Source organism: Natrix helvetica (genome assembly GCF_964273705.1).
Source record: "Natrix helvetica genome assembly, chromosome: 12".
NCBI classification, from domain to species: Eukaryota; Metazoa; Chordata; class Lepidosauria; order Squamata; family Natricidae; genus Natrix; species Natrix helvetica.
In genome coordinates, this window is record NC_138556.1 from 19,589,292 (window position 1) to 19,608,355 (window position 19,064).

Here is a 19,064-nt window from a genome sequence, read left to right on the forward strand (position 1 = left end):
CCACTTGTCTAAAATCATCTAGGGTCTCCTGCTTGAGCAGGGGGTTGGACTAAAAGACCTCCAAAGTCCCCCCCAGCTCTATTCTGATTGGGTTGGATTGAACTGATCTTCCACAGGGAAGCTGGATTGGCTGAAACGCTTTTGGTCACTAGAAGATATAACCAACCATGTCTACAGAGAAGAATGGGGGGAGGGGCTGCCTGGCCTCACAGCTGGATTCATTTTGTGACCTAATTAATCAACTGCATCAGGTAAAGGAATTCTCTGAGCTTTAGTTTCCAAGCTGGGAGGGATCCAGAAATTAGGAGAATGAGTAATTTTACAATTCAGAAGGAAAAGCTTGAACTCTGCTTGGCAGCAACTAGCAACAGTTCCACAGCAGCCGGACACAATACAAACACACAAACACACACAGAGCCCTCACTCAGGCATCACAGATCCCCACAAACCACATCTTCCAATTTGTTCTCTGCACATGTCTAACTGACCCTGACTAGAGAGAAGGATTTGTCAAAAATTTACTAACAACATAAGCTAATTCAGTGTCATCTTTATTTGTTACATGCATACACAGATTTTTCTGCCAATGCAATCCAGATGTTTCTCCATTTTGAAATGCAACTTCACATTTATTAGTCATGACATCAAAAGAGGAGGGGGGAAGAGTCTGGGTGACTTTAGCACATGTCCCTTCCGAAATCTGTCTTGTTTCCCTTCCGCATCAATTAAACTTTTGGCACAAAAATAAAACACGTTTGGCCAGAAACACTAGAAAGGACAAAATAAAAGTATTCCCAACGGATGAAGGCTGCTTCTAACCGGATCACAAAAAGGTGCTTCAGAACATCACTCCACGGACATTCAACCTGCAACTCTTTAAACCAGGATGGCCAACCTTGGCCAGGTTAAAACTTGTGGACTTCAACTCCCAGAATTCCCCAGCAAGCAGAACCCAAAATGGCCAATAACTCCTTCTTTCCTCACCCAATATAGAAAAATTAGAACAATTAATAAGTGGAACAACTTGCCTCCAGAAATTGTAAATGCTCCAACACTGGAAGTTTTTAAGAAGATGTTGCATAACCATTTGTCTGAAGTGGTGTAGGGTTTCCTGCCTAAGCAGGGGGTTGAATTACAAGACCTTCAAGGTCCCTTCTAACTCTTTATTCTATTCTATTCTCTCCTCTCCTCTCCACTCTTCTCTATTTTCTTTTTTCTTTTCTACTCTACTCTACACTACTCTAATTTAATTTCTATTCTATTCTATTCACTACTAGGAGTAGAAAAATGGAAGGTGTTTTCCATGAACACATTTTGTTTCTCATCCAGAACTGAATAAACCTTTTGGATGAGAAGTAAAACATTTTCAAGGAAAATCCAGTTGCCTTTTGTAAAAGCATCTTTGGGACATCTAGGCAGGTGGGACCAGAACCTTTTGGGTTTTCAAGCTGGAAGCAGGGACTTAAAAGCATCACCTCTAAATGTAGACGTTGATGATCACCAAAGTTTAGTGATCTCAGTGACTCTTCTTTTGGGGACAGGGAGGAGGTGGCTGGGCCTTTTTCTGCTAAAATACCATTGGTGGTACTTAGAGGAGCAAAAGGATCAGACCTACACACCAACCTGCTGATGCCCACAGGGCAACTTGGATTGGTGCCAGTCAGAATAACTAATCTGCCTGAGTTATGAGCTGCCTTCAGCGGCTACTTTCCATGACTGCCGTTGGACTTCTCAGCCTCTGAAGTATGAGAGTCACAGCAAAAGGGTGATGAAGGGAAGCAGGAAAGGGAGGTTAAATGCTAAGCAGGCCTACAAAACTAGAGTCCATTTTTCACATTTGGAATCAACACCTATTAATTCACCTTGGGCTATTTATCTGCCAGCACTGGAGATTTCCCACTAAAAATAATAATAATAACAGCCACTCCAAAATGCAACAGTTAAAAGTCATATTAATAGCCACTTAATAGACTCTCCCTTAACTATTTGTTTCTACATTTCTGAATTATGCCTTCACCGAGTCAACTTCATCTATATGCTAAGTAGGAAATAATGGTGAGATAATTGCTCAAGGCAGCCATCCATTTTCCTAAATGTGTTCTAGCTCTGACTTTCATTCAAATATTCTACTCCAAGACAACCATCAACAAGCATTTGACGTACTTTCCAAAGCCATTTCCATTAGGCTTTGAAGAAACAAGATTGAGATCTCACAACGTGACCTATAGTTGTTGAAACTGTGTGTGAGCCCTTGAAGAGACAATGTCTACGGGGGTGGAAGGCCCAGTTATTCCAAGAATCCAAATATGAAATGACTATAAGTTATTCTTGATCAAGGTGGATTCTAAGATTCTATTTTACTCAATGGATAGAATTAACCATCTGTCTGTCTGTCTTTGGATGGCGATCCAGAGAATATTTGGGGAGATATGGGTCCCCCTTATATAACAGAATACAGAATAACAGAGTTGTAAGAGAATAGAATAGAAATAGAAATAGAACAGAACAGAACAGAACAGAACAGAATAGAAAATAGGGATGGGATAGGATAGGATAGGATAGGATAGGATAGGATAGGATAGGATAGGAAATAGAATAGAGAGAATTAGAATTAGAATTAGAATTAGAATTAGAGCAGAGCAGAGCAGAACAGAAAAAAATAGAATAGAATAGTTGGAAGGGACCTTGGAGGTCTTGTAGTCCAACCCCATGCTCAGGCAGGAAACCCTAGACCATTTTAGACAAATGGTTGTCCAGTCTCTTCTTAAACATCTCAAACAAGAGTGTCTTTTTTATCAAGTCCAAAACCATTGAGATTGTTTCGTCCAAACTATATAGCAACTATCAACAAGACATGATCACACATGGCCAAATGAGACAGAAGAGACCTCAAAACTGGGCAATGCCTGGAAAAGATCACCAGCCCCACCACATCTGAAGGGTCTTCAAGGACTTCGAGAGGACAAACAGCCTGGACTAATGTCACCCAGATCTTTGTGCATCTGTAACCTTGAAACATCTCCCAACAAACTCATTCTTTTGGAGCACACAGAGAAGGCTGGAGCCAAACCAGATGTAGAAAGTGGACAAACTAGATTCCTTCCACCCAAACATGAACTCCCTCTGATCCTTAAGAACGTCCATTCAAGGGTTTATGCTTAAAACCCTTGATGAATTGGGAGCAGGAGAGGAATCGGGTTTATCACAATCCATTTTTGGTTGAAATCTCTCTGGATCAAGTCCAGTCCTTGGCCATGTGTTCTTCCAGAGTGGCTGGGTGATTTTAAAACTGTTTCATTGCTGTGGATGTAAGGTCTTATTATTTTCGAGGTGCAGGAGGCGGTGAGCATGGTCCCCTCATGTGTTGCAATATTTTCCGGGAGGGCTTATTTCCAGGGGGAGGGTTCATTTTAGCGCATGCACTCAAAAGTCTGATTGGGCTTATTATCCGGGAAGGTCTTGTTTTCAGGGAAACAGGGCACACATTCCAAAAATCAAAGTTGCTCCAAAGCTGATGACCTTGTTTAACCCATTGCAGAAAAGCCCAAAATGGTGGAAACGAATGCTAAACCCTCAGCGTGGCACTCACATTCTCCCAGAACAATGGCGCTGACAAGGCCCGGCAGCCTCTGAAGGGAAGGCTAACGTTTCTCAGCCAGGGGCGCCTGGCTGTGGCTTCCTCCCCACCCCACCCCGACCGAGATGAAAGCCAGTGTGGCTCTGGATGTGCCTTCAGGACATGATTGCCTTTTGCTCTCCACAAAAGGTGGATTCTGAAGGATGAGGAGTGGGGGGAAAGGTACATTCAAGTAAGGATTAAGCAGGCAAATCAGCCTGTTGTTGAAAAGCTGAGCCTCAGCTCCGGCTGAAATGGTATTTCAGGACTTCAGATTTGCAAGTTTGATCTTTCCTTTCACTTAAGAAGCTGCCTGGAGACAGGACGAAAAAGGATGCTGGATTTGCATCTTCTTTCCAAGATGCTAACAGTTTTGATGGACGTACCATCTCTGAAGTCTGCGCTTGGTTTAATTTGAGCCGGGTGAAAATAACAGATGAAACCCAAACCACAACAGGGTGATTGGCTTAACGGCTGTGGTAAAGTGGTCATAAAACCAGGCATGGCTCACTTTACGACCGCATCACTAGATGATGGGAGGTCCGATTCCATTTGTGGTCATAAGTCAAGGGTTATTTGTTGGTACGATGGATGGAAATCTATCTAGGCATCTACTTCTGTCCTACTATTGAGAGTGTCCTGACATACGGCATTCTTGCATGCTATAGAAGCAGCTCTGCGGCAGACAAAAAAGCTCTACAGAGAATCATTAAAACTGCCCAGAATATATAAAACCAATAAAAAAAAATTACAAAAAAAAACAAAACAAAAAACTGCCCAGAATATCATTGGGCTCCAGCTACCAGCCCTGGATGACATCTGCGCATCTCTCTGTTTGAGGAAGTTGCCTAACATTCTCAGAGACCCTTCCCATCCTGCTTACAATCATTTTAATGTGTTGCCTTGTAGCAGAAGATACAGAACAATTAAAACTTGGACCACAACGTCTTCTGAACAGCTTTTATCCCAGCGCTATAATTGCACTCAACAATGAACTAAAGGGTCAACACCAACTCTCTGTTGGATAGCACTACTTGGTCTGTTGTGTGGTTGTTGGGGTGGTTTACGGGCAGTGCAATTTTTTGGTGTGTATGTGTGTGTTTGGGGATAGTTATGTCTGTTGGGCCTGGTCTCTGGGTGTTATGTGAATCCCGTTGTATGTGTAAACTGTGTATATACGTACAATGACAACAAAGGAAAGGAAATCAATTAAGGCAAGGTTTCTGGCATCTTGAAGCAAGATACGCCCAAAACTCTAGCTGTAGACCAGACTTAACATTTCAGCATTTTAAGACCACTAAATGAACCATGGTTAGTTGCTTGGACTGCCTTGGAAGGAGCTTAAAGCACGCAGAACTGCAAAACTGTTCCGTGATATGCCGGTTCCTTGCATAACACACACTTACCTTTCTGTGATCGATGGAAGGCTGCGGAATGACCAGCTGAAATCCAAGCACAATTAGGGAACTCAGAATCCTGCAGGGCAAAAGAGATGGTCATTGACTTCCCTGCTTCACGAGGGAGGCAGCCCAACCACAACTTTCCGGTTAAATGTGCACTGCATCACTGAGGTTTGCCCACCCACCCCCTCGAAGGCCACAGGTTGCCCACTCATAGCACTGATGATGTAACCTAGCTGGGTCATGAAATGTCTGCAAGAAAACAGCTAAGCACCAAGAATGCCACCAATTAAATATTTTCACGCCAAAGCTAAAAGTCCTTCAAATTTCAACAATCTGATTGACTGTCCCAAAACTGCTTTTATTCCTCCCCTCCTCCATCACACACTGGACTTTCTTGGGTTTTGTTCTTTAAATGTTTCACTTCTCACCCAAGAAGCTGCTTCGGTTCTCATCCAAGATAGGGATATAGAGATAGAATTTATTGTAAGTAGGATTATTACGAAAAACATGTATACCGACATGGAAAAGCTGTTACAACTGTAAATGTGTGTTATGTGTTTTGTTTTGTTTTTTTAATGTTGGGAAATGTAATAAATACTATTTTAAAAATCAGTTCTCATCCAAGAAGCATTGAAACATTTTCAAGGGGGAAAAGCACCTTTGGGACAACCATGACCTGAATGATTGAGAATTCCCCTGGACAAATCTGATGGACTCTAACACATTTTTTCAAAGGGAATACACTCATCCTGGCCTGGGTGTGTGTTGCAAATGTTTCTGTGCAAAGCAGGGAGGGAAAACAAGGCTTACGTTTCGCATGTCAGACGGACTCAACTTACAAACGTGCTATCGATTTTCTGTTTTGAGCAAAGGGGACGTTTGACAGGCAGATTTGCATCCAGCTTTCCACTGCCATATTAACCAATTGTTTCTCTCATTTGCTGTTTGAAATAAAGCATGATTACCATTTCACACAACTCAAATTATGCTCGCGTGGTCTGCCGTGTCTAAATTTGTACATTTTTTCTATATATTTTTTGTTTTTTTTTTCTGTTCCTGAATTTTTACAAAAATAGACTCTTCCTATTCTGCAGGGGATTGGATTCAAGCTGGCAACATTAACATTCAGGAAGCCCAAACACCCAAGGGAAACTGGAAAAGAAAAGAAAAAACCCGGCAGGACATTTTGGAACGGAATATGAATGGGTTTCACTGCCAAGATATTTGTAGAAGTGACATCAAGGATAGCTTCAAATCTGGGATGCCTCGATCCCTGCCAAATGTTTGTTAATAAAAGTTGGATGTAATGAAGAAGAATGCTATTTTAAAAATGCATTCATTTCTAGCCAGCGTAGTTTTGCAATCAAATTAAAGATTTGAAGCATATCCTTCCCACCCTGCTTCCAAAAGAAAATCTGATTTTGTTGTGTCCTTAAGAAATTGGGTGAGTAAGCCGTGAGGTCAAAGCCTCCCTCGATTTGAGCTGATTGCTACGTGGGCACGAATGTGCAAAGTATTGTTTTTCTGGAAATAATATGGAAAGGAATGTCCATTGCTTTCTTCCGGATGTGATTTTACTTTCCGGTCTAATCTTCAATCTAGAAAATTTCCCTTTCAAGTGTTAGTCGCATCTGACCCTGCTTAGTTTTTTTGTCCACATCAACCAGGTTGGGTCAGAGAAAGAACATAAGCCAATTTGTCTCACACTGAAAGGTGTTGCCCAGTTTAAGTTCATGGTTAAATAAATACATAAGGCCACACTTGGAAGACTGCATCCAGTTTTGGTCACCAGAACGTAAAAAAGATGTGGAGACTCTAGAAAGAGTGCAGAGAAGAGCAACAAAGATGATTGGAGGACTGGAGGCTAAAACATGAAGAATGGTTGCAGGAACTGGGTATGTCTAATTTGATGAAAAGAAGGACTAGGGGAGACATGATAGCAGTCTTCCAATATCTCAGGGGTTGCCACAAAGAAAAGGCAGTCAAGCCATTATCCAAAGTACCCGAGGGCAGAACAAGAAGCAATGGGTGGAAACTAATCAAGGAGAGAAGCAACCTAGAACTGAGGAGGAAATTCCTGACAGTTTAGAACAATTAACCAGTGGAACAACTTGCCTCCAGAAATTGTGAATGCCCCAACACTGGATGTTTTTAAGAAGTTGGTTGGCTAACCATTTGTTTGAAATGCTAAAGGGTTTCCTGCCTGAGCAGGGGGTTGGACTAGAAGACCTCCAAGGCCCCTTCCAACTCTGTTATTCTATATTCTAAATGAGGACAAAATCCCCCAAAAGGCTCTCTGAAACACTTATAAGGTTCAAAACCAGTCCAACCAGTCCATCAATATTATCCTTACCAACCCAGACAGTGAAATGATTTTTTTTCTTTTAGTGAGTCACACATTCCTAATCAAGATTTGAAACCCCCTTGGCGATCTTAGTTCTACTTTAACAAGGAATTCAACCAGGTCTGAAGAAATAAGATTTGTTCTTTACAGTCAGTGTCCCAAAGGTGTTTTTCAAAAGGCCATTGGGCTTTCTTTGGGGTTTTTTGCCTTATAAAATTTTTGCTTCTCATGCAACAAGTTCCTTCTTGGGTGAGAGAAGAACAGAAGAAGCGTCTTGGATGAGAAGCAAAACATTTTCAAGAAAAAAAAAAAAACAAGTAAGTCTAGTGGCCTTCCAAAAAGCACCTTCCATGACCTAGATCAGGGGTGTCCAAACTTGGGAACTTTAAGACTTGTGGACTTCAACTCCCAGAATTCCCCTGCCAGCTATACCCCTGCCAGCTATACCCCAGCCAGCTATACACCCCTGACCTAGATAATTGGCAATTTCCATAGACATTCTTCCAATTAACAATTGTGTTATTAACTTAACAACTGCAGTGATTCACTTAATGACTGTGGCCAGAATGGTCGTAAAATGGGGCATAACTCATTTAACAAATATCTCGGAGAATAGGCCGATACTCACCTCAAAGACCCCTTAAAATTGTCTAGCATAATTCTTGACTCTGAAAATGAGGGGTCTGAGAACCAAAGGTTGATTGCCAATTTGTTGAAATGAGGGGAGGAATTATAGAAAAATCCTGAGGAAAATAACTACAAAAAGAGAGAGAGAGAAAGAGAGAATAGGATTAGTTTCTCATCGTCATAAACAATGCTTTTTCAGAATTTCTGTGAAGATGAAACGGTGGTAGAAATACTGCTTTGTTATTCATTGGGGGCTGTGATATGTAATTAATAGGAGAAACAAAAATGATATAAAATATGCTCACCCCACCAAGCTCCAAATACAGATTTCAAAGAGTCATAAAATTAGGAGACTTATAACCCTTTTTTTTTTTTCACCATAAGCTCTGGACCCATTGAACTGAAATTTTGTTTATACAATTCGTGGCCAATGGCCACTTCTTAATAATATAAAGTTGTGCTCATTTTTCCAAAAAGACAAACTATATTTACATGCTAATTTTTCCAAAGTTACCTACATTTTATCCCAATTTATCCCAAATTTACCTCATTTATATCTTGATTTTCCAAAATTAGCTAACGTTAAACTAACTTCAGCTCATGCTATGCTAATTTCCCCAAATTTATCTCACTGCATTCCATGTTTCCAAAACTAGCTAAATTTAAGCTACTTTTAGCTAAAGTTTAGCTAATGCTATGCTACGTGTCCCAAAAATATGCTCTGCTCTTTATTCTGAAATAAATCTGGGCTAATTTTCCCCAAAACTTATCCAACGCTGAACCAGTAAGTGTAATACACCCATCTTCTTTCTGATGCACCTCAAAAATAATAAGACCTCCCCGAAAATAAAGCCAAGGGTTTATTTCAGGGGGGGTCAAAAGAAAATAAGACCCTGTCTTATTTTCAGGGAAACACGGTAATAAAAACTTTAAAACCCCAGCTCTGTCTCTCAGCTGTCATTCCCAAACTTCACACCGTCCTCTCAGATGGAGAACATCCAGGGTTTCTCTCGGCACTACTGAACGTTCGGTGCACGCAATAATTTTGCACGCTGCACGCATGTGCTTATATTTACACAAAAATAGGTCTGCGCATGCGCAAAATGCTTTTAAAAGGAAAAAAATTGCATGTGTGCAATTGCAGTTGCTTTGTGCATTTGCAGAGCCAAAAATCAAGATGGCAGCCCCATAGGAGAACCGGTTCGGGGGCCATGGTAGGCCTGGGTCGTTCCTCTAACCCTAACCACTACCGGTTTGGCTGAACCGGGCTGAACCGGTAGGAACTCACCTCTGAGAACATCCGTTTTTAAAAGGCAGCCCTGTTGCAAAAAGAAAAAAAGCCTTCCCATCCGAACAAAAGATTGTTGAAAAGCATGCGCAAATTCCAAAAGAGCAACACCGCAGACGACTGTGGGGGAAAAAACTGTCTCATGTCATGCCAGAACGCAACCCAATCTTTTACAGATTGCCCACCTTGCCTGCCTTCTGCCCCACAACCAGCGATTTCTGGTTCTAAGGGGGAGGGGAGACAGTGGCATCCCTTTGAGATAAACCTTGATCCATGTCTGTCAACCCATCTGATAACCAGAAAGATGCTGGGCAAAACCAGAGCTTATCTATTAAGCCACCCTGCGCACGGCTCCATGGGGCCTCCAGCCTGCTTATTGTAGAAACTTGACATTATCAAGCTACACAACGTTGGATTTTGTGATCGGGCCAAGACCAACATGGCTTGGAAGGGACTGAAAACAACCAAGCAGTGTTTGAAGCCCCTCTAGACTCAAGAGAGGGGAGGGAGTCAGAACGATGCCAGGGCTACAGAGTCCAAATCTGGATCTTGCTTTCTCCATAGGCTTGGGATCTCTTCCTCATTGGAGCCTTCTGAATGTTGACTTGGACGTTGAGCAGTGCCCCAATGGCCAAGGATCACGCATACAGAAAGGTTGACCCGGGGGAGGAAAAGACGGTGGGGTATGTTTCAATCCACACTGCTAAAACAAAACCTGGACGCCCAATAAGCTTGAAAATTGCAAAAGCAAGAGAGAAGAACATGGAAAGGTTGAGATGCATTCATAGATTGAATTAAAACCTACCACTTGGGAGCTGGTGTGTCTTTACAACAGTTGTAACGTCCCAGAGTCTTGCAATTGTTAAGTGGTTCCCTGAACAACCGTGACCCAAAAAATGGTCATAACATTGGGCACGCCTCACTTAAGAACCACCTTGCTTAGCAATGGGAATTCCGAAGTTGGTTGTAAATTGAGAAGCCCGTATCTAGAAAAAAAAAGGCTTCCCTCAAGTTTTTAACCTGAAGCCATTGCACTTCATGGAGATTTATATCCGAAACTCATTCAAGTGCAGATCGGCCTTTGCGATGTAATTTATTTTATTTTGCCTTGTTGACTTAAATCTATGGCAAGCCAAGACTAAATTTCCTTGGCATTTATCTTTGTGCTTAGTGTGTGCACTTTGCCAGCTGCTACTGACAATTCTAGTAGAAGCAGCTAAGAAATGTCAGGTTTGTTTTGTTTTGGAAACCGACTAATTTTCCTCCAGTGATTTATGACCCAAATTCTTTTGTGCGGCCAAGAAGGCCCACCCATTGCCTCTCCAGAAAAAGTCAGTTGTGTCTCTTTCAAGAGGAAGGGCCCTGGGCTAATAATAATTCCACCATGAAGGCTCAGAAAAGATGAAAGATATAGATGGATGGATGGATGGATGGATGGATGGATGGATGGATGGATGGATGGATGGATGGAAGGACGTACGGACAGACAGACAGAATGGAAGGAGAGATAGACACATAGACAGATAGACAGAGAAAGGGAGAAAGAGAGAGAGAGAATGGATGGATGGATGGATGGATGGATGGATGGATGGATGGATGGATGGATGTAGGTAGGTAGGTAGGTAGGTAGGTAGGTAGGTAGTTAATAGAGTTGACAGACAGGCAGAAAAAAGTCATTCCAGGAAAATCCTTTTCCTCATTCCTACCAGGATGAAATCATCATATCTCTGTCTTTTTAAGATTTCTACCTTACCACGAATGGTGCCTGCTGCTTAATCAAAGCGAGCATCCATGATGGATACATGGATGGGTGCATGGATGGATATGATAGGGAGGGAGGGAGATAGGCAGGTAGGGCGTTAGACCTATAAAAGGCCTATGAAAGAGATGGGACATCAGGACATCTCATCAGCCTTCCTGCCTTTTTTGACCCTCCCCCGCAGAGGCTGCTGCCCCAAATCCAGAATGACGTCACCAAGTTTCAAAAATGGATCCCTAAGGAAAGAAACGTTATATTCCTGCCAGAGATTAAAGCAATCCTCTGAGATGCAACAGGATGATCTTTCAATGCGAATTAAAACCGAAACTCACCACTGCCTGGATTTTGCCCGAAAGAAAGGCAGGATGTGCCTCTAATAAATAACCCACAACCTTCCATTCTCTTGCTCTTGCTGGATAATCGCTTCCTTCTTCCTGAAAGTTGAAACTCAACTTTTGCTAACCTTCCAGTCGGGCCAAGTCAGAGCTCCAGAGTCATAAAAAATATGCACACGGTGGCATCGTGCAATCATTAATCCAGCTTCTTCCCATTCCTCCAATATCCTTCCACCCTCTTCATCAAAACTTAGCTCCATTAAGAGGGGGGGGGGTTCACCCAGCTGATTAACTCACACGGAGCCAAACGCACCAAAGAACGCAACAACCACACCCAGCAATCAAAATTGTGTGTTTTTTTTCAAAGAGTTTCGATGAGGTTTTTTTTTTTTTTAAAGGTCTGATTGCGCGTATAATAGGAGCCAGGTTTTTAACTGCTCGTGCGATGGCTGTGTGTGTGTGTGTGTGTGTGTGTGCAAAGGCTGGGTGTGCCGTTTTGAATGGATGGTGTGCTTCGCTACAACGTTTGCTAGGGTGTTTCACACAAAAACACATCCTTTTCTGTTGTTCGTCCAGGGAGACGGGGAACGTGTGTATCTATCTGTACCCAGGAAGATGTCTCCGTCATGGTTTCAGGGGTGAAATCCAACAGGTTCTGACAGGTTCTGGAGAACCAGTAGCAGAAACATTGAGTAGTTTGGAGAATTGGCAAATACCACCTCTGGCTGGCCCCCGAGTGGGGAGGGAATGGGGATTTTGCAGTATCCTTCCCCTGCCCCCACCTGCCACGCCCACCAAAGCCACGCCCACAGAACAGGTAGTAAAAGAAATGAATTTCACCACTGCACGGTTTGGCTCTAGGAAGGCTGAGTTAAAGCCAACTATGGTACCTTTATGACCCCTGGACTTTAACTGCCAGAATTCCTGAGCATGTCCTAGCCTGCATCAACAGAGGGATGGAATCAAGACCACGTGAAGGGTTAATACCACTTTATAATGCCTTGGGAAGGCCATAGTTGGAATACTGCATCCAGTTTTGGTCACCATGATGTAAAAAAGAAGTTTAGAAAGAGTGCAGAGAAGAGCAACAAAGAGGATTAGGGGACTGGAGACTAAAACATATGAAGAACGGCTGCAGGAACTGGGTATGTTTAGCTTAAGAGAAAGGAGGACTAGGGGATACATGATAGCATTGTTCCAATATCTCAGGGGTTGCCCCAAAGAAGAGGGAGTCAAACTATTCTCCAAGGCACCTGAGGGTAGAACAAGAAGAGAGGTGGGGGGGAAGGAGAGGGGAAGGACCACAAACCTGGCAGCTTCAGAGGATACCTTGAAAGAGCACAGCAGTCCAGGGCTGGAAGGGACCTCAGAGGTCATTTAGTCCAACCCCCTCCTCCAGCAGGACATTGTTAAAGCGAGTTTCTGTCTTTTGAAACCCCCCAGTCACATGACATCCCCCTCAAGCCACGCCCACAGAACAGGTAGGAAATTACTCCTTCCTTCATCCTAGTTGCAACTCTTTGCTCTCTCCCAACTCCTTGGGAAGAATCTGTGATATTTTGATGGATGGTGGGGCCAATGGTCCTCTCCACCTGCTCTTTTCTGTCTTCCAGCTCTACCTGAAGAAAAGCAAAGAAGCAGGAGCTGGACAGGTGTGGCTCCCTTGCTTGATTTGGGAGGCCCCTGCTGAGAAGAAAGAGATCACATGATCCCCACAGGCCTTCCAAGGGTTGTGCAGCCAAGGGAGAAAGACTGCACACACAAGGGGGGGTTATCACACCTCCCCAGAGGTCACACTTGTGATCCAAAACTTTAGTTTATCTTCCCAAGGGTGTTTTTTTTTTAAGGAGGCAACTGGCCTTTGTGGTTTTTTCTTTGAAGGACTTTCGCTTCTCCTCCAAGAAACTTCTTCATCTCTGACTGGATGGTGGGGAATGGAAGAGAATGGAAGAGGCTGAAGAAGCTTCTTAGAAGAGAAGTGAAATGTCTTCAAAGAAAAGAAAACAGAAAGTCCAGTTGCCTCCTTAAAAAGTATCTTTGGGAGAACCCTGCCCGGGATGGCTGAGAATCTCTGTAGACTATTCGTTTATAATCTTCTCGGCATTTGGAGCCCAGCTGAGTCTCTCTTACGTTCCTTTAGCAACCCTTTGAAGTTCCAAAAGCACTGAAAAAAGATGACTTACAACCAACCCTCACACTTACAACTGTCACAGCTTCCCTCTGATTAAGGTAAAGGTTCCCCTCACACATCTGTGCTAGTCCTTCCCGACTCTAGGGGGCGGTGCTCCTCTCCGCTTCAAAGCCAAAGAGCCAGCGCTGTCCAAAGACGTCTCCGTGATCATGTGGCTGGCATGACTCAACGCCAAAGGTGGATGGAACGCTGTTAGCTTCCCATCCAAAGTGGTGCCTATTTTTCTACTTGCATTTTTACCTGCTTTCAAACTGCTAGGTTGGCAGAAGCTGGGATAAGTAATGGGAGCTCACTCCATTATACAGCGCTAGGGATTCGAACCGCCGAACTGCCGACCTTTCTGATCAACAAGCTCAGTACTGCGTCCCTTTTTTCCATGTGATTCCATGAACAAAATTCAGATATTTGACAACCGGTGCTACACACACACACACACACACACACTTTCTTTCTCTCTCTCTCTCCAGATCAGGCCCCTGTGAGCTTTCTCCAGACTCCTTCAATCCCTCCAGATCAGCCTCATGTGACATATGAGACTCCAGGTGTGCTCTGCACCCCCCTGTTGCCCAGGTGAGGTTAACCTCAGAGGCAGGCAGCTGGGGAAAACAATGGGAACTACAGATGGCCAGGTAAATGCAGAGCCGGCAGGAGGAGGAGAACGAGAAACAGAGGTTGGGAAAAAGGAGGAGGGAAGGGAAGGAATCGTGACGAGGAGCCATTTAACGCTATTATTCTTTCTTATCAGCTCCATAACTGAATTTCTTTCCGATCATCTCTCTGATGCAGGTAGAGAGATATTCAGGTGGTCCTCGACCAACAGCCTCAATTGAGCTCAACATTTATGTGGTTCGGTGAAACATTTGCTGAGTTTTGCCCCATCCTACGATCTTTCTTGTTGTTAAGTGAATCCCTGCACTTGTTCAATTAGCAACATGGTTGTTAAGTGAATTTGGCTGGTCAGACGGTCTCAAAAGGAGAATCCCGTCACCCCGGGACACTGCAACCATCATAAATATGAGTCAGTGGCCAAGCGTCTGAATTTTGCTCGTGCGACCGTGAAGATGCAGGGACAGTCGTAAGTGTGAAAAATGGTCGTAAGTCACTATTTTCTGTGCCTTTGTAACTTAGAACAGTCACTAACTCAGCTGTTGTAAGTCAAGGACTACCAGTATCTGGCTCATGCATTGCTTGAAGCTGTTCAGGGCTCAAGCAAAGATTTAGCATAAACCATGATTCACCCGTTTGCATCACAAGCTACTCCAGAAGCTCACAAACTGCCATTCAACCCCAACAGGCCAAAACCCCATTACTTCTTCAGGATTCCCCAATGAGGGTTCCAAGCATCTTTCTTTCTTTCTCTCTCTCTCTTTCTCTTTCTTTCTCTTTCTCTCTTTGTTTCTCTGTCTTTTCCTTCCTTCCGTCCTCTCTCTTTCTTCCTTCCTCCTTCTCTTTTTCTCTCCTTTTCTCTCTCTCTTTCTTCTTTCTTTCTTTTTTCTCTCTTTCTCTTTCTTTCTCTCTTTCTCTTTCTCTGTTTCTTTCTCTTCCTTCCTCTCTTTCTTCCCTCCTTCTTCCTCTTTTTCCTTCCTTCCTTTCTTTCTCTGTCTTTCTCTTCCTTCCTTCCTTTCTCATTCTTTCTTCTTTCTTTCTTTTTTCTTTCTCTCTCTCTTTCTCTTTCTCTTTATTTCTCTTTCTCTTCCTTCCTTCTTCCTTCTCTTTTTCCTTCCTTCCTTCCTTTCTCTCTCTCTCTTCTTTCTTTCTTTTTCCTTTCTTTCTTCTCTTTTTCCTCCCCCCCTTCCGCCCCCCTCCCTCTTTTGCATGAAACATATCTAACTAACCAAGGCACCATTTCAAAGGAATTTTTCAAGATAGGTGTGGTTGTGTTTAGAGATTCTTAGCAAGGATTAAAATGCCCATTTTCAGCTGTTGCTTGGATGGAATTTCAGAAACAAGAGCATTTTTGTGTTGGTTTCCATTTCAACCCCTCAACAATCTGCCCTGATCAGATTATCCCCTTTTATTGTGTTACCCCTGTAGGCAAATGGGTTTCTTCCTCTCGTTGCATGACTAAAACACAGTTTTAGGCTGCACTGTTTCTGCAACAGCACGCACGATCTGGAAGAGATTTTTTTCCCCCCATTCACTTTTCTAAAAATGCCATAATTGTCCCTAAACCACAGCAGTGGAGAATCAAAGCTGTTTGAAACCCATCCAAAAAAACCAGACTAGATTCTCATCTGAACTCCACCTTTCAAAGGAACTCAAGCTCAGTTGCCCTTCCTTGGCTAACCTACCTCACAAGGTCGTTGTGCCACATATCCTGAGCATCTTTTCTGACCAGGGTGGGACAAAATGCCATAAGATTGAAAATACAAATCTTGACACTCCCCCCCCCCCAAAAAAAAATCTTCATGGAAGTTCAACTCCGGTTGACTCTACGGGGAAGGCTCCAAACCAATCCATCACCTTGGGATTCCCAACACTTGCTGCAAACTCATCCTGTATCTTTAGCCCGGCAAGCGCAAACTCCGATGGTTTTGTTCCGTGTTGTTAAAATGCAGAAGAAATGATGGTTGTCTGCTGTCTGAAACTGGCTTACGACCACCACCGCCATCCCTGTCTCCAAGACAGATTCTCCAGAGCTAACTGTGGATCCGTGCCAAAGGGAAGACGGATTTCTCTTCTTTGCTCCCTCCCTCCCTGACACATGGATTTTTCCCCCCTGACTTGCTCTGCCTGCAAAGCTTCTAACTTCTGGGGGCGAAGGGAACTTTTGCAGAAAGAGAGAAAATCCCCACAAGAGGAGGAGGAGGAGGAGAAATAAGGAACATGCCCAGACCTGGGAGCTCCAGAAGAGAGGAGAGAGGAGAGAAAAGTGGGAAGGGAACGGAAGGGAAGGAGAAAGAAAAGGGAAGGAAAGGAAGAAAAGGGAAGGGAAGGAAGAAAGGGAAGGAGAAAGAAAAGGGACAGAAGAAAGGAAAGGGAAGGAGAAAGAAAAGGGAAGGAAGGAAGAAAGGGAAGGAGAAAGAAAAGGGACAGAAGAAAGGAAAGGGAAGGAGAAAGAAAAGGGAAGGAAGGAAGAAAAGGGAAGGGAAGTAAGAAAGGGAAGGGAAGGAGAAAGAAAAGTGAAGGAGGAAAGAGAAGGAAAGGAAGAAAGAAAAGGGAAGGGGAAAGAGAAGGAAAGGAAGGGAAGGGAGGAGAGGAGAGGAGATTGTTCAGGATCTTAGAACTGCCCAGCAGGTGTCCGAAGCTGGCACCCCTGCCCTGGCACGCAGAGACCCAGGGAGTGCAATCGGACCCCCATTCCATACGTGGAAGCTTGCTCCTTGGGGGGTAGCGCCCCTTGCATGCAATGGATTTCGCAGCAGGTCACCTTGGCATCCGCCAGAGACCGAATCAGCAACCATCCCACGTCCCTCCCTGCGCTGGCTGGACACCCGCACAAAACCCTTGATCGCCACGGACATGCCTTCCCAGCGTCACATCCCTCTCCCATTTCTGTCTGCTCGAGTCCAATGCCGCCCCCTCCCCAAAGCCCAGATCCCAGAAAGGATGGCCTGGAGGCTAAAATACCTGGGGGAAGGCCAGCCGAAGGGGAGGGAGCCCTTCCAGGTGCTCAGTCCTGCCGGCTCATCCTCTGGAAAAGCTGCCAGCTCCTTTCTCCTTTCTCCTTTTTTTCACCTTGCCACTTTCTGAAAGTTCTCCGGAGTCCCAAAGAATCACATCTGGATGCTGGGAGACCAAGGGGGCTGCCCTCCAGCCGAGATTGGGGCAGGTCCTACAGGATCATGCTAGTTTCCCTTCCTTCTTTCCTTCCTTCCTTCCTTCCTTCTCTCAGCACTTCTGGGGTCCAGCGAGTCGGCTGCTGCTGCCGTGTGGGGAAAAATGAGGCGAAGCTGTCAGAAGGCAGGGGAAATTTAAGGGCTTCCATGATGCTCCCACTGCCACCTGGCGGCCCTTGCGGGCAAGAACCTTCCGGAAATCTTCCAGGAAACCCAAAAGAGGTGCAGGCAGGTGGGAGGAGAGGTGATTGGGCTTACCTTACCAGGCTGTCCAGAATATAGGATAACAGAGAAGGGGGTTGGACTAGAAGACCTCCAAGGCCTCGTCCAGTGTTGGAAGGGACCTTAGAGGTCTTCTAGTCCAAATCCCTTCTCTAGCTATATACCATTTTCTGCTCTAAAAGTTGCTTCCTAGGCTTAGGAATTCTTAGTGCTGATGTGTTTGTGTTGAACTGGGTGTGTTTCTTTTGGTGTCATTCATTCAAATTCGTTATGTGATGAAGGCTCCAAACGAAAAACTGGGAGACGGTGAGTTCTAGTCTTGCCTTAGGCACGAAAGCCAGCTGGGTGACCTGCTTGGACAGTCCATCTCTCTCAGCCCAACCTGCCTCACAGGGTTGTTGTGGGGAAAATAGAAGAAGGATTAGGTATGTGAAGGAGGGGAGGGAGGGAGGAAAGAGGGAGGGGAGAAAAGAAGGAAGGCAGGGAGGGAGGGAGGAAAGGTGGAGGGATGAGAGGAAGGAAGGAGGGAGGGAGGGAAAGAAGGAGGGGGGAGAGGAGTGAAAGAAGGGAGGGAGAGAAAGAAGGAAGAAAGGAGGGAAAGGAGGGAGGGAAGGAGGGAAGGAAGGAAGGAGGGAAAGAAGGAAAGAAGGAGGGAGGGAAGGAGGGGAAAACAGGAGGGAAGGAGGGAGGGAAGGAAGGAAGTGGGAAGGAGGGAGGGAAAGAAGGAAGGAGGGAGGGAAAGAGGGAGAGAAAGAAGGAGGAAAGGAGGGAAAGAAGGGAGGGAGGGAGGGAAGGAAGGAAGGAATTCTACCTCTGCAAATGTTGAGAATCTCCCAGTCCTGGGTGTGAGACCCACAAAGATATTATTTTTCAGTAGTCCAATTTGTAATAAGCATAATTGGGTGTTTCTCTGCTTAACCCCGTTTCCATCTCTTTCTCCTCTGTGGATGTCTTCTCAAGCTCCCATGTTAGACTAAAACCTTCTCAAAGTGAGACCGGTTGACTTATCCTTAGTAGGTGCTATCCATTCTGGTGGCGCTGAGTTAATTCTGAAATAATCTCGAGGTTCTTTATTAGATGGGGTGGTGTCACTTGGGAAAGAGCTCTGGAGCAGCACCAGAGCAGGGAGAAAAAAATCTCTCTCTCTCTCTTTAGCTGTAGAGAAGGAAAATAATATCTGCCACAGGCATTTCTCCACCCAAGGTATCTGGAAAGGTTACAGGAATACCTCAGAAATATTGTGGAATCAGTTCCAGACCACAACAATAAAGCGAATATTGCAATAAAATGAGTCACATGGGTTTTGGGGGTTTCCAAGTGCATGTAGAAGTTACGTTTACACTGTACTTTACTCTGGGAAGTAAGTAATCTCATTAGGTCCCTCCAAAATATACGTTGCTTAATGTGGGGGGAAACATTCTTTTTAGTAAACATTGCTAAAGTTCCCTGGGAAAATTTGCCAGACATTTGCGAGAAACAGTATAAGAGAGGCGATTAATC

The 19,064-nt window shown here is 44.3% G+C and overlaps 1 protein-coding gene across 6 annotated transcripts in view; it reads right to left on the minus strand.

Moving 5' to 3' along the window:
* THSD4 (thrombospondin type 1 domain containing 4) overlaps positions 1 to 17,417 on the minus strand; it is a 145,771-nt gene extending 128,354 nt beyond the window's left edge. Inside the window, exons 1-3 of one of the 6 annotated variants that reach the window (XM_081964693.1) lie at positions 17,242 to 17,417; positions 7,992 to 8,119; positions 5,023 to 5,092 (exon numbers count right to left, since the gene is read on the minus strand). In XM_081964693.1, the coding sequence (XP_081820819.1) occupies positions 5,023 to 5,092; positions 7,992 to 8,020 (99 nt within the window). In that variant the 5' untranslated portion in view covers positions 8,021 to 8,119; positions 17,242 to 17,417. Of the gene's footprint in view, positions 1 to 5,022; positions 5,093 to 7,991; positions 8,120 to 12,701; positions 12,825 to 12,865; positions 12,893 to 12,991; positions 13,013 to 15,854; positions 15,879 to 17,133 lie in introns of those variants that run through there. The other 5 variants (XM_081964692.1, XM_081964694.1, XM_081964695.1 and 2 more) reach the window with 5 other exon arrangements.
* Positions 17,418 to 19,064: the final 1,647 nt, after the last annotated feature.